We start from the raw sequence: 12,888 nt of genomic DNA on the forward strand, positions 1-12,888 counted from the left end.
CTTTGAACTTTGATGTTTACTAACTAACCTCAATAAACTAGCTTCCTGGTAGTACATTTAAATTCAGATTCACACTTGATACCTGCTGTGCAGCAGACTTAAGCCCCACTCAGCACGACAGGAACTTGTCCTGGGACCATTGGGAAGAGCGGACATGCTGCTGCTGATCAGTGTCATCCTCACCCTGGGGGTGTCCTGGGCTCACGCACAAGGTGAGTTGAAACTACTGCAATATTCAAGTTCCTTCTTAAGTGTAACTTATCTATTCCGTTTGTCTTTATTTTTTGAATGAATCAACTGGTACAAATAATCTTAATTATCAGATGTGGGATAACTATCACCTATTCACCTAAGGGGAAAACAAAATCAATTGTTTCCTGTCTTCTGAGTTCCACAGCGGGAACAGCCAGTCCTGTTGACTAGGGGGTCATGTGAATAGGCTCATGAACACTTGCCATGAGAATGTGTCACAGAAAAGCTTGATTGTCACTCCACAGTGTTTGGGGGATTCTTATTTGTAGCACAGGAAACTTTGGAGAGCGATGATCTTACATATGGCGATGATTTTATAGGTTCTTATGTCAAAACTCATCAGATCATACATTTTAAATATATTCAGTTTACTGTGTTTTATTGTTACCTTTATAAAGCTCTTAAAGGTTATTAACATCACTATTAATTATTAATATTTAACAAAATGAGCATATACAAGAGACACGTCTTTTAATAAAAAATGGGATATATTCTTAATTTTCAGTGTAATCCCAAGACATTTTAATTTGTTTTCTGAGATCATGTACAAATGTTGAAAATTTGAAAGTTTTTTAAAAAATCACCTTTATAATTAAATTTACAAATTCTTCATTATGATTTTCTGTCTGTCATGTTAGTTTATAATCCAGTCCTCTCATTATCCAGTTCTCCTAACTGAACACTCTAATGAGCTTTATGGGGACCCATTGAATACTGTATATGACTGGAATATGCATCATTGTACATTTTTCATTTCATAATTTGTTGAATGTGGGGTTTTGTACATTATGTAATTGGGGTCGTTTCCTTCCCTAACAATAACAACACAACAAAGCTTCTTGAGTGTACCCATTGAAAGCTCCCCAGACCCCAGCTCCCCCATAAGAAAGACTTGTGCATCCACAGATTTTGGTATCAGCAAGCAGCTCCTGGGATCCATCCTTCATGGACCAGGAGGGTCAATCCTACCAGGTGCCTGAAAGTTAGACACTCAGAATATTTGTAAACGGTCCTTATGAGAACTTCAGAGGCCACAAACTTGAGAGAAGAGAGAACAGTTGAAGTGAGATATTATGACATCAATGCCTTGTGTGGAATATCACGACATATGTGGTGGTTTGGAGAAAGGGGATTCAAGAGTGCAGGGGACACAGATACATCAGAGGAAAATGTGGTCGAGGGATATAGTGCTATAGGGGAAGGACATGAGGCTGTGCTCATTTAATGCCACTTTGTCACATGACAAGGACAAAAATAACATCTGCTTTCTTTGTTTTCATGTACTGGATTATTTTCCTGGGGAGTGATTACGGTCTTATCCACATATCCTTTTTCAGAAATTACATGTGACGGTCCACTTATCCTGAATGGTAACTACCATCCTGTGAAGACCAAATACGAACTTGAAGATGTAATCATATACCATTGTAAAAAAGGCTTTTATCCTGCAACCAGAAGAATTATGGCAAGATGCACTAGTACAGGCTGGGTGCCCCGTCCAAGATGCACCTGTAAGTCTGTCATGTCTTCATCTGCTTCTTAATTCTGAAATTACTTTCTCTGAAACACAAATAATGGGGACCTCGTAAGTCCGAATATTTGCCTTATGAAAAGCCAGGATTTAGAGGCATTCAAAGTAGCCAATTCTACGTAGGAAAAAAACATCATTGTAAGTGAAAAATTTTTAAATTTTTGGTATTTGATATTAAATAGGTGCTTGTGTGCATCATTATTTATTTCTCTAAATGATATAATTCTACTATCAGAATGAATCCATTGGCGAAACTAGTATTATCTACAACCTAGCATGTTAGTTAATTATATCTGTGTACCAAATTTTCCTGTGAGGTCAGAGTCCCAGTGAGGAGTTTCCAGGCTCTTGGCCTCACGTGGAAAGGTGCTGGCTCGGGTAGTAAATGATCATCAACTGTGATTGGATGGCCATCAGCTGTAACCAGTTAGCCAACTAGCTACTGATATAACTGCCGTGACTGTGTTGGTTGGTTGGTTGGTTGGTTGGTTGGTTGGTTGGTTGGTTGGTTGGCTGGCTGGTTGGTTGGTTGGTTGGTTGGTTGGCTGGTTGGCTGGTTGGCAGGGAGAAAAGGGGATGATGGGTTGTAGCTAGCAAGGGGGTTGGTTGGGAGGGAAGTGGTCTGTGGATTATGGATCGTGTTGATCCTACTTCGTGTGTCTCGCCCAGCTGCCAGCGAGAATATAGCGGTGTGACTCCCCTATCTATGGCTTCGTGGGTGTTCCTTTCTGGCCTCACCATGTCCGGCATTCTTATGTGGGGAGCAGGACCAGAGACCCTGCATGAGTCCCTGCAAGTCATTTCCCTAAAACAAATTGACTTGAAACTACTAGACTCCATACCTCAGAGTCCCCTGAGTTGGAGTTTGGGAGTGGTTTAGCTGCCAAGGTCAGAGGCAGGCTCTTGAGTCAGGACGTGGCCTCGGCGGCCATCATGGAGGGTGGCTGCCAGGACGGCTCCCTCCCGGGGCTTTCGGCAGCAGCTTCAGGGCCTAAACCCACGGGTCTCCATAGGCTGCTTGACTGGCAGCTCGATTCCCAAGGGCTAGTGATGTGAGAGAGACGAGGAAGCCTCCACACCTCTGGTGACCTGATCACACTGTCACCTCAGTCACACGTGGCCTAGAAGAGAGTCAGTGAGTCCAGTACAGGCGCGGGGTGAGGAGGAGGGTAATTAGGCTCCTTTTTAGGAGGGAGGAGTGTTGAAGACACTGGAACTTTCTAAAGCCATTACCTGCCACAAAATGCCACTCAATTCAACAGGGTATTTTATTTCTAGGGATGTTTCTTTAGACCCTTTCAAGTGTTTTCTGTCCCGACAATCATATTTCTTTTCTTTATCCATCACAGTTCATTGTAAAGGTGGCCCACACTTACAATGGATAATCCATGAATCAAACGTGTAATGACACTAGTTGTAGGTCAGTGGCCTTAGTGTTATATCAGGGCTCAAGTCCACATGAAGTTTGAAAGTATGATACCATTGAAGGGGCGGCTATTATCACCATGAAACAGACCTCTACGTGCAGAACAATATGAGGAAAAGGACTGTTCATGTATTTATTTAGATAAAATTGACATACAATGTTACATTAGTGTCAGGTGTAAAACATAGTGATTAAACATTTGTATATGTTGTGAAATGATCACAAAACAAGTCTTATTTACATCATCTGAATTTTATAACTTGTCCTCGAAATCCTAATGCAACGACATTAATTGTGTTACTATGACAATATTATTCAATGAAACAATTGTCTCTCATTGGATTTTTATTGAGGAAAAACATTACTCATACTGTTTATTTGTTTCTTTGGTATTGCAAGTGAAGTCCTGTGAATTTCCAAAAATAAAACATGGACACCTACATACTGCAGACAGAGAGAAACCAGTACCTGTAGGACAGTGGTATTATTATTCCTGTAATGACCACTTTGTGACTCACTCACGATCATTCTGGGATCGCATTACTTGCACAGCAGAAGGATGGTCGCCAGCAGTGCCCTGCAGCAGTACGTACACCTCTTTATAATAGTGCATGTGTAAATATTTCTAAGAGCAGTAGTGAAAAACACACAGGAGAATACAAGTAAGCCTTGTGTGATGAAAACAAGGTCAAGGGCTGAGCTCTATGAGCAAGTGACCAATATAGGTTCCCCTTTTATGAGGAGTCTTCATTAATATAACATCAGAGATAAAAATGGAGACTGGATGAGAATACCTATTTCATTTTAATTATAAAAACTACACATAAATGATATTGAACAATTGATTTTTCTATTTAAGAAACGTTCAAGAGTAGCTTAGTTTTTCTTATGTTATATGTTCTATTTGGATGCTTTTGCATTCTAATTTAAATATTGTAAAGACAGCTTTTAATTTACTATCTTGAACAAATTTATGAGTTTTTCATTTACATTTGGTAATTCTTAGGAAAATGTATCTTCAGTTCTGTGGTACATGGATGTACCCCAAATTCTGAAGAATATTTCCAGGGTGATACTGTAAGAGTTGACTGCCATCCCGGCTACAGCCTTCCCAATGAGCAGACCTCAATGACATGTACGGAGAATGGCTGGTCCCCTCCTCCCATATGCATTGTCAGTAAGTAAACTCATGTGAGATCCCAGGAGGTCTGTGATTTTCTAAGACTCACCCACAATAACTGTGGCAAAATGTTCATGTCAGCTTCTTCTACCGCCAGTGCACCAGTTTGCTTTTATTCTTCCAAGTGTGTGAGTGGATACACTGAACTCTGGATGTGAATGTTGAAAAACAAATGAGCCTATTGATGGACCTTAGTGAAAAATATAGCACATGATGACAAAGGAATAATGTGACATCAGCCTGGGGATCATTCCCCATTTCTATTCCCCCAGCACAACTAGCATCGAAGTTGACAGTCACCATGGATGAGAGCATCCCTGTGGGATGCTGATTTTTGTGTATTTTATTCAGTATGATTGACATACTCTGGTATGCCAAGGGTTTTCTCTTCCAGTGTTGTAGTCTGGAAAATTGTTCCATCAAAAAGTCACTTTGAGTTCACATCATTTGCCTCTATCCCTCCAGAATTTTCGTTAGGTCCTGAGTGTTTCTCCAAGCCTCACAAGGTTCTTTTCACATGTTTAATTCAGTTTCCTCATTGTTTATGGCTGATACTTTCTGTTTCTCTTCACTCTTCTGGCCTGGATTTAACAATTTAGTAAATTTCTTCAGTGAACCACCTTTTAACTATGTACATTTTTGCCAGTGTTTGTTTCCACTTGATTTATGCTCTTTTTTTTTTTTAAGTTTTTATCTTTTATTTATTTATTTATTTTTGTTGGGGAAGGGGAACAGGACTTTCTTGGGGAACAGTGTGTACTTCCAGGACTTTTTTTTTTTCCAAGTCAAGTTGTTGTCCTTTCAATCTTAGTTGTGGAGGGTGCAGCTCAGCTCCAGGTCCAGTTGCTGTTTTCTAGTTGCAGGGGACACAGCCAATCATCCCTTGCGGGAGTCGAAATGGCAACCTTGTGGTTGAGAGGACGCACTCCAACCAGCTGAGACATCCAGGATGCAGCCCAGCTCACGGTGCCATGTTCAATCTTAGTTGCAGGAGGCGCTCCTCACCATCCCTTGAGGGACTCGAGGCATTGAACCGGCAACCTTGTTGTTGAGAGCCCACTGGCCCAGGTGGATATCGAACCAGCAGCCTTCGGAGTTAGGAGCATGGAGCTCCAACCACCTGAGCCACCGGGCCAGTCCCGCTGCTCATATTTTTATATTTTGAAATTTGTTGTTTTCAGCTTTAATGGGGTATCATGACCAATAGGAATTGTGCATGTCTAAGGTGTACAGCTGCTATTTGATATATGTATACGTTGTGAAATGATCACCATGGTCATGCTAATTACCATATCCATCAGCTCACATAGTTTACTTTTTACCTTGTGATGAGAACACATAAAATCTAGCCTCAGAATATTTAAAGCAAAATGCATAAAAGGACCCATTGCTAGGAGAGCTCTGGGTAGCTGGAGGGTTCCAGGTCCATTGGATACACAGGTTTCCAGTAATTTCATAGAAGGGATTCTGAGTATTTTAAATCTTGCTTTGCTCCAAAAATTTTTTTTAATAAAGTATCTTGATTTAATACCTTTGGAAACTCATAGCCAATCTTCTCTGGCACAAGACCTTCGATGATTAGGTTTTTCCAGGTTTTCATTTACAAATGACTCCATATTTTCTATATGGTTATGTTTGAGTGCTTATAAAAATGTTTTTTGAATACATGCTTATCTTTTCCTTATGCTCCCTACCTTTTAGAAACAGGTTCAAAATCAGACCTAGAAATTCCAAATGGATTTATTTCTGAATCTGATCCTACATATCCTGTACAAAAACAAGTACAATATAAGTGCAAACAAGGATAGGTGACCGCAGATGGTCACACCACTGGGTCGATTACATGTCAGCAAAGTGGATGGTCGGCTCAGCCCACATGCATTAGTAAGTCATTCACGATGTTAGTGTTTATTATCCTGGTGACCGCTATACAAAAGATTCCTTTATCTGAATTTTTGGGGGTCATGGGGCGAGTAAGCTGAGGTGGTTTCATTTGAAGATAAAATTTTGAGAAAGTATACGTTTTTCTTTTTTCGACTGTTAAGATTAATTACTAGTAGGGGGGAAAGTCAGTCCATCTTTCCGTTTAAGTTCTTTCCACTGTACAGCATCCTCTGACTTAGAAACTAGTTAGGAGCCTTTTGTGGCTTGTGGTGTAAACTCACTTATTTTTAGCTGAGAACTTTTTGCCTGTTATACCTGTTTTTAGGTAATCAGACTTTTATGTCAGAGTGTTTTTCTTAGAAATAAAAGTTAACGTTTTGCAGGGAAGGTATGGGTTCAGAGAGTCTCATGCTAGAATAATATCACCTGTGTAATTTATATACTGGAATAATGTCACCTGTTGAATTCATATGTCTGACACCGAAGGCAAGGTGCTCTTCTGAAAACTCATTTCCTTTAGAAAATCTACACAGACACCTCATTAGGGGGACAGAGAAGCCCTTCCACACAGAATAGATCGCTCTGTGCCGAGCGGGGTCTCTGTCCCACAGACTTCAAATTATTGGACCAGATTCATCTCAGGGCTGCCACTTTGGATGGTCCCCTGATCCTCCAACTTGTAAAAGTAAATATTTATCTGATAGTTACTGAAACAAAAATTAAAATATTGGTTATGACATTGTTATTCTCTATTAGTTTCCTGTTGGCTTCCAGAGTGTCTATAACCTAGGGCATTAAATCAAAGACATACGTGAGGAGAACGTGTGTGGGGTAGTAGAGAACTCTGATTACCTAACTTAAGAAATTAATCTTCCATCGTTTTTTGAAATATGTATTAAAAGTATCCACAGATACATATATTGTGTCTGACAGTGGATAGACTGCTTTTGTCATTTTTTTTTTCAACTCTTCAGCACAAAATAACGTTGACTGTCAGAGCATTTTAAAGTGGTGCTTAATGTATACACAGACATGCTAAAGTGTCTGATTCCCAGAATCACGTTCATTTGGCTTTAGAATACTGTGGCATGCCGGTATTCGAGAATGCCACAGCCGTCATTACTGGTGCCCGGTTCAGAGTGAATGACACACTGGACTATAAATGCCTGGACGGATATGAAAACCGAGATGGAAAAAGCACAGCGTCCATGGTCTGTGGTGAGGATGGCTGGACCCACTTGCCTACATGCTACAGTAAGTATTTTAATTCGGCACTTCCTTGGTCAAGAGTTGAAAAGCACATATGTATGTAGTCCTGGTGGGAGTGTGCTTTATCTGGGACATTTTTAAGATGCAAGGTTTAAAATTCAAGATAGGGCTCAGGTATGGAGCTTTGTATGGATAGTTTCCCATAAAAGTACAGATTTTTCCTCAACATATAAATTGCTGTTTTCCAGAATCTACAGACATGTGTGGGCGTCCTCCATCCATTAGCAATGGAGACATCACCTCCTTTCTATTAGCAGTGTATCCTCCAGGGTCAAGAATTGAATATCAATGCCAGGCCTACTACCAACTCCGGGGTTCTAAATACGTAACATGTAATGAAGGAACGTGGTCAGAACCACCAAGGTGCACGGGTAAGTGGTTAATATTCTTCTGCACCCTGAGAAAATAATGTTTGCTACATGCCCATGTCTGGTCCAGCCGTCGTGGATTCACTCTAGAAGTGTATTCACACACTGCTGTTCTGCTGAAAACTTGACATTCAAAAACTGATGTGCGAGGTGATAAGCTTGGGAAATTCCAGTGTAGACAATGACACAGTTTCTTTAAAACATGAGCGTGCGCATACTCAGATGCTGATACATTAGCTGACGTCACTGTGGACCAAACCTTAATCATTATCCTCCGTTTATGTGGCCCTTTTTACACGAGATCTAAGGAAAATCGGGGTTCCAAATCCTAGAAGTGGCAGGACCAAAGAGCAAAGCAGTATACCCAAGTCAGAATAGTCTAGGAAAAGCCCCAAACCAGATTACATAGGGAAAACACATGTTGAATTTCAAAGGTAAATTCTAAATTTCAAGTTTGATTGAGGAGATTGTGAAGTTTAAGATTGTGTGATGGTACAAGCATTACCTTTTCTGAGCTTTACAAATACGAATCGATTATCATTATCTGAGGACATAAAATCTGTTCTATGACAGAGGTAAGACTTTACTTTGAGTCTCTGAATTGAAAGAAGCATTGAGCATTCAAGAAGGTAAAGTGTGCTTGCATCAGTAAAGTTCAGAAACTTCTAGAACTTATCTTTGGAGCGATATCTAGAGCTCAGATAATATATCTTTTTGGATATAAACAACATCTGAATGTACTGAGGATCTCTTGAAAACTTTTGATATCAGAAGAAACATATATATGTATCATCTACTTTCAATTCAGAGTCTACAGTGACTTCAAATACTCCCCATTTATTCACATTCTGCTATTTTAAATCTATGTTTATATTTTCCTCTTATGCACATAATGTGGAGAACTACAGAAAAACAAATTTCTAATAAACTGTCTTCTATTAAAATGCAACTGTCTATACACATATACATCTATCTATCATCTATTTATCAATCATCTGTCTATCTGTTGACATCTATATATCTATTATCTATCTATCTATCTATCTATCTATCTATCTATCTATCTATCTATCTATCTTTCTATCTTTCTATCTTTCTAACTATCCCACTTACGTGGCCGTTTCTGTACAAGATCTAAGGAAAACATTCATTAGGTTGAAGTTTTCTTAGTCCCAAAAAGGGAAGATTATTGTTTTTATTTATGTTTCTCTTTCAGATCCATGTGTAATATCTGAACAAAGCATGAATAAAAATAACATACAGTTAAAAGGGAAAGATGACAAAACGTACTACGCAAAAACAGGGGATCTCATTGAATTTGTGTGTAAATCGGGACACACTGCAGCTACATCACAGCAAACGTTTCAAGCAGTGTGTCAAGAAGGGGCAATGGAGTACCCCAGATGTGAATAAAGAAGCACATATCCGGCCACCTTCCACCTACCGCTCTTCTCAGAGCTTGCTAAGATAACTTCTTGTATCTTGCTGCTACGTCCTGCTTTATTTCAAAGAAAATAAAAACAATATGGTAGTCTCAATGTTCAACTTGTCTTCCCACGAATGTATTGAAACAAACTATATCATCCCTTACACTTGTACTAAGACAATAGTTATTTTCCAGTCCCAAGTATTAGACTATAATACTTACCAATACATTAAACATGGTAATATGGTAATTATATGCTTTCTGCATATTGAATAGTGTGTTGAAACATTCAAACAAAGTAAGCGAGCTTAGAATTTATTGGGGGAAATGATGCAATGATAAAATTAGATAATAAATAAAAACTGAAAACAATCACAAACTCCCTTAGTGCGGTCACAGGCTGAATCTCTGGATGAGGAAATGGCACTGTGAGGAATAAAGGGAACTTTCATCTTTTATCCTATTTTTATTTGTTCGGTTGGAACTGGTTCACAACGTCGAAGAGTAGTTCTTCCATTGACAAAAATAGTCAATCATGTTAAATCTTAACATATCCGCTTACAGAAAAATTTACTTGTTGCTAAGTAAATATAGCAACTGAATTTTTACTTTCTCATGTAATTTAGAAAGCATATAAAACCAAATTAAAATCCCTGTAAAATAGAAACCTCGTCTAACAACTACTCTCCAATTCCTACTTGGGAAGAAGTCTATCAGGCAAAGTACCTCTCCGATCGGGTCAGACTTTTTATATTTCCCATTTGCTCCATTTTTCCTCCTAAGGAGCCATGCTGACTGCCCATAAATTCTGTTTTAATGTGTAATAATCTGCAGTGTTTTGATCTTTCTGTTACATGAAGAAATAGATACCTATGAATCGCTTAGAATCCAAAGATACGCTTGACCCTTGACTCCTGACCCCGACCCTAACCCTATGGCCGCCAGAATCTCGCGAGAGCAGGGGTTCTCGAGATAAACATGGCCGCCACCATGTCCCGAGAGCGAGGGGCCTCAGGTAAACAAAACATGGCCACCGCCAAGTCGCGCGAGAGGTGTGTTTCTCGCGATAAAACACTGGGCCCGCCATGTCACGAGGTCGGGTTCTCTCGCGATAAACTAAACATGGCCGCCACCACAGCACGAGAGGGGTGTGTTTCTCACAATAAACATGGCCGCCGCCACCTCACGAGGTTGGGTCCTCTCGCGATAAACTAAACATGGCCGCCACCCCGGCACGAGAGGGGTGTGTTTCTCACAATAAACATGGCCGCCGCCACCTCACGAAGTTGGGTCCTCTCGCGATAAACTAAACATGGCCGCCACCACGGCACGAGAGGGGTGTGTTTCTCACAATAAACATGGCCGCCACCACGGCACGAGAGGCCGTGTCCCTTGGGATAAACAAAAGTGTTTCCCATTCCGAGGGCCCATCCTCTGGACGGGGACAGTGAGGTGTAAATAGTGAGACGCGCCAAGCAGCCTCTTGACGGCTCAGGCCAGGACGCAGAGGCCTCTCCACACACAGCGCAGAGGACGCCGCCCCCCGGAGCCGGGGGGGTCACAAAGGTAACGAGAGAAAGCGCAGGCCTTCGTCACAAGGTGCTCAGGATGCGGGGAGAGGCTGTCTCAGGGCTCCCCCAAAATGTGCGGCACGGCCAGGCCCAAACCACTCATTCTGCCGATGGAAATTCAGAAAAGAGAAAGGACTCGCGCCCCTTCTCACTTCCATCCCGCGGACAGAGACCAGGAGCTGTAATATATGAGCACCTGCAATTCTCCAAAAAATCTAATTTCCAAAGACAGTGAGGAAAACGCAGGTAAATACAACATTTTTGACAAGGGTAGGAGTGGGCTGTTAGGTCTTAAATGTAAAAATAGGAGATTTACAGGTAATTCAGGAAAAGAACACACGTGGCAGGTCAAGTCCTGTGAGGCTCCTGGTTGGGGGCTCGCTGTCTACGGCGAAGGGGCTTGTGCTCGGGGTTGTATTTGTGCTTCACAGTCTTTAAGGAGACAGGAAAAGGGGAGTGAGGCTGGACGACGGAGGCCTGTGCTTTCAAAAGTGCCGCGTTTCAAGCAGTGTGTCAAGAAGGGGCAATGGAGTACCCCAGATGTGAATAAAGAAGCACATATCCGGCCACCTTCCACCTACCGCTCTTCTCAGAGCTTGCTAAGATAACTTCTTGTATCTTGCTGCTACGTCCTGCTTTATTTCAAAGAAAATAAAAACAATATGGTAGTCTCAATGTTCAACTTGTCTTCCCACGAATGTATTGAAACAAACTATATCATCCCTTACACTTGTACTAAGACAATAGTTATTTTCCAGTCCCAAGTATTAGACTATAATACTTACCAATACATTAAACATGGTAATATGGTAATTATATGCTTTCTGCATATTGAATAGTGTGTTGAAACATTCAAACAAAGTAAGCGAGCTTAGAATTTATTGGGGGAAATGATGCAATGATAAAATTAGATAATAAATAAAAACTGAAAACAATCACAAACTCCCTTAGTGCGGTCACAGGCTGAATCTCTGGATGAGGAAATGGCACTGTGAGGAATAAAGGGAACTTTCATCTTTTATCCTATTTTTATTTGTTCGGTTGGAACTGGTTCACAACGTCGAAGAGTAGTTCTTCCATTGACAAAAATAGTCAATCATGTTAAATCTTAACATATCCGCTTACAGAAAAATTTACTTGTTGCTAAGTAAATATAGCAACTGAATTTTTACTTTCTCATGTAATTTAGAAAGCATATAAAACCAAATTAAAATCCCTGTAAAATAGAAACCTCGTCTAACAACTACTCTCCAATTCCTACTTGGGAAGAAGTCTATCAGGCAAACTACCTCTCCGATCGGGTCAGACTTTTTATATTTCCCATTTGCTCCATTTTTCCTCCTAAGGAGCCATGCTGACTGCCCATAAATTCTGTTTTAATGTGTAATAATCTGCAGTGTTTTGATCTTTCTGTTACATGAAGAAATAGATACCTATGAATTCCTTAGAATCCAAAGATACGCTTGACCCTTGACTCCTGAGCCGAACCCTAACCCCCCCCCCATGGCCGCCAGAATCTCGCGAGAGCAGAGGTTCAAACGCTAAACATGCCCAGCACAATCTGACGAGCAGGGTTCACGAGATAAACGTGGCCACCACCGTGTCGCGAGAGAAAGGGGTTCTCGGATAAACAAAACATGGCCGCCACCACGGCACGAGAGGGGTGTGTTTCTCACAATAAACAGTGGGCCCCGCCACGTCACGAGGTTGGGTCCTCTCGCGATAAACTAAACATGGCCGCCACCACAGCACGAGAGGGGTGTGTTTCTCACAATAAACATGGCCGCCGCCACCTCACGAGGTTGGGTCCTCTCGCGATAAACTAAACATGGCCACCACCCCGGCACGAGAGGGGTGTGTTTCTCACAATAAACATGGCCGCCGCCATGTCACGAGGTCGGGGTCTCTCGCGATAAACTAAACATGGCGGCCCCCACGTCACGAGAGGGCGTGTCTGTCGGGATAAACAAAAGTTTCTCCC

The 12,888-nt window shown here is 41.2% G+C and overlaps 1 protein-coding gene across 1 annotated transcript; it reads left to right on the forward strand.

Moving 5' to 3' along the window:
• The first annotated feature begins 50 nt into the window (after window positions 1-50).
• LOC109457778 (complement factor H-related protein 3) lies at window positions 51-9,448 on the forward strand. Its single transcript, XM_019750924.2, has 7 exons — window positions 51-212; window positions 1,590-1,763; window positions 3,609-3,794; window positions 4,216-4,386; window positions 7,351-7,527; window positions 7,731-7,913; window positions 9,127-9,448. Exons 1-7 carry the CDS (start codon window positions 155-157, stop codon window positions 9,321-9,323), a joined length of 1,146 nt encoding a protein of 381 aa, XP_019606483.2. The 5' UTR covers window positions 51-154; the 3' UTR covers window positions 9,324-9,448.
• Window positions 9,449-12,888: the final 3,440 nt, after the last annotated feature.

The sequence above is a fragment of the Rhinolophus sinicus genome, linkage group LG12 (genome assembly GCF_036562045.2).
Source record: "Rhinolophus sinicus isolate RSC01 linkage group LG12, ASM3656204v1, whole genome shotgun sequence".
NCBI lineage: Eukaryota > Metazoa > Chordata > Mammalia > Chiroptera > Rhinolophidae > Rhinolophus > Rhinolophus sinicus.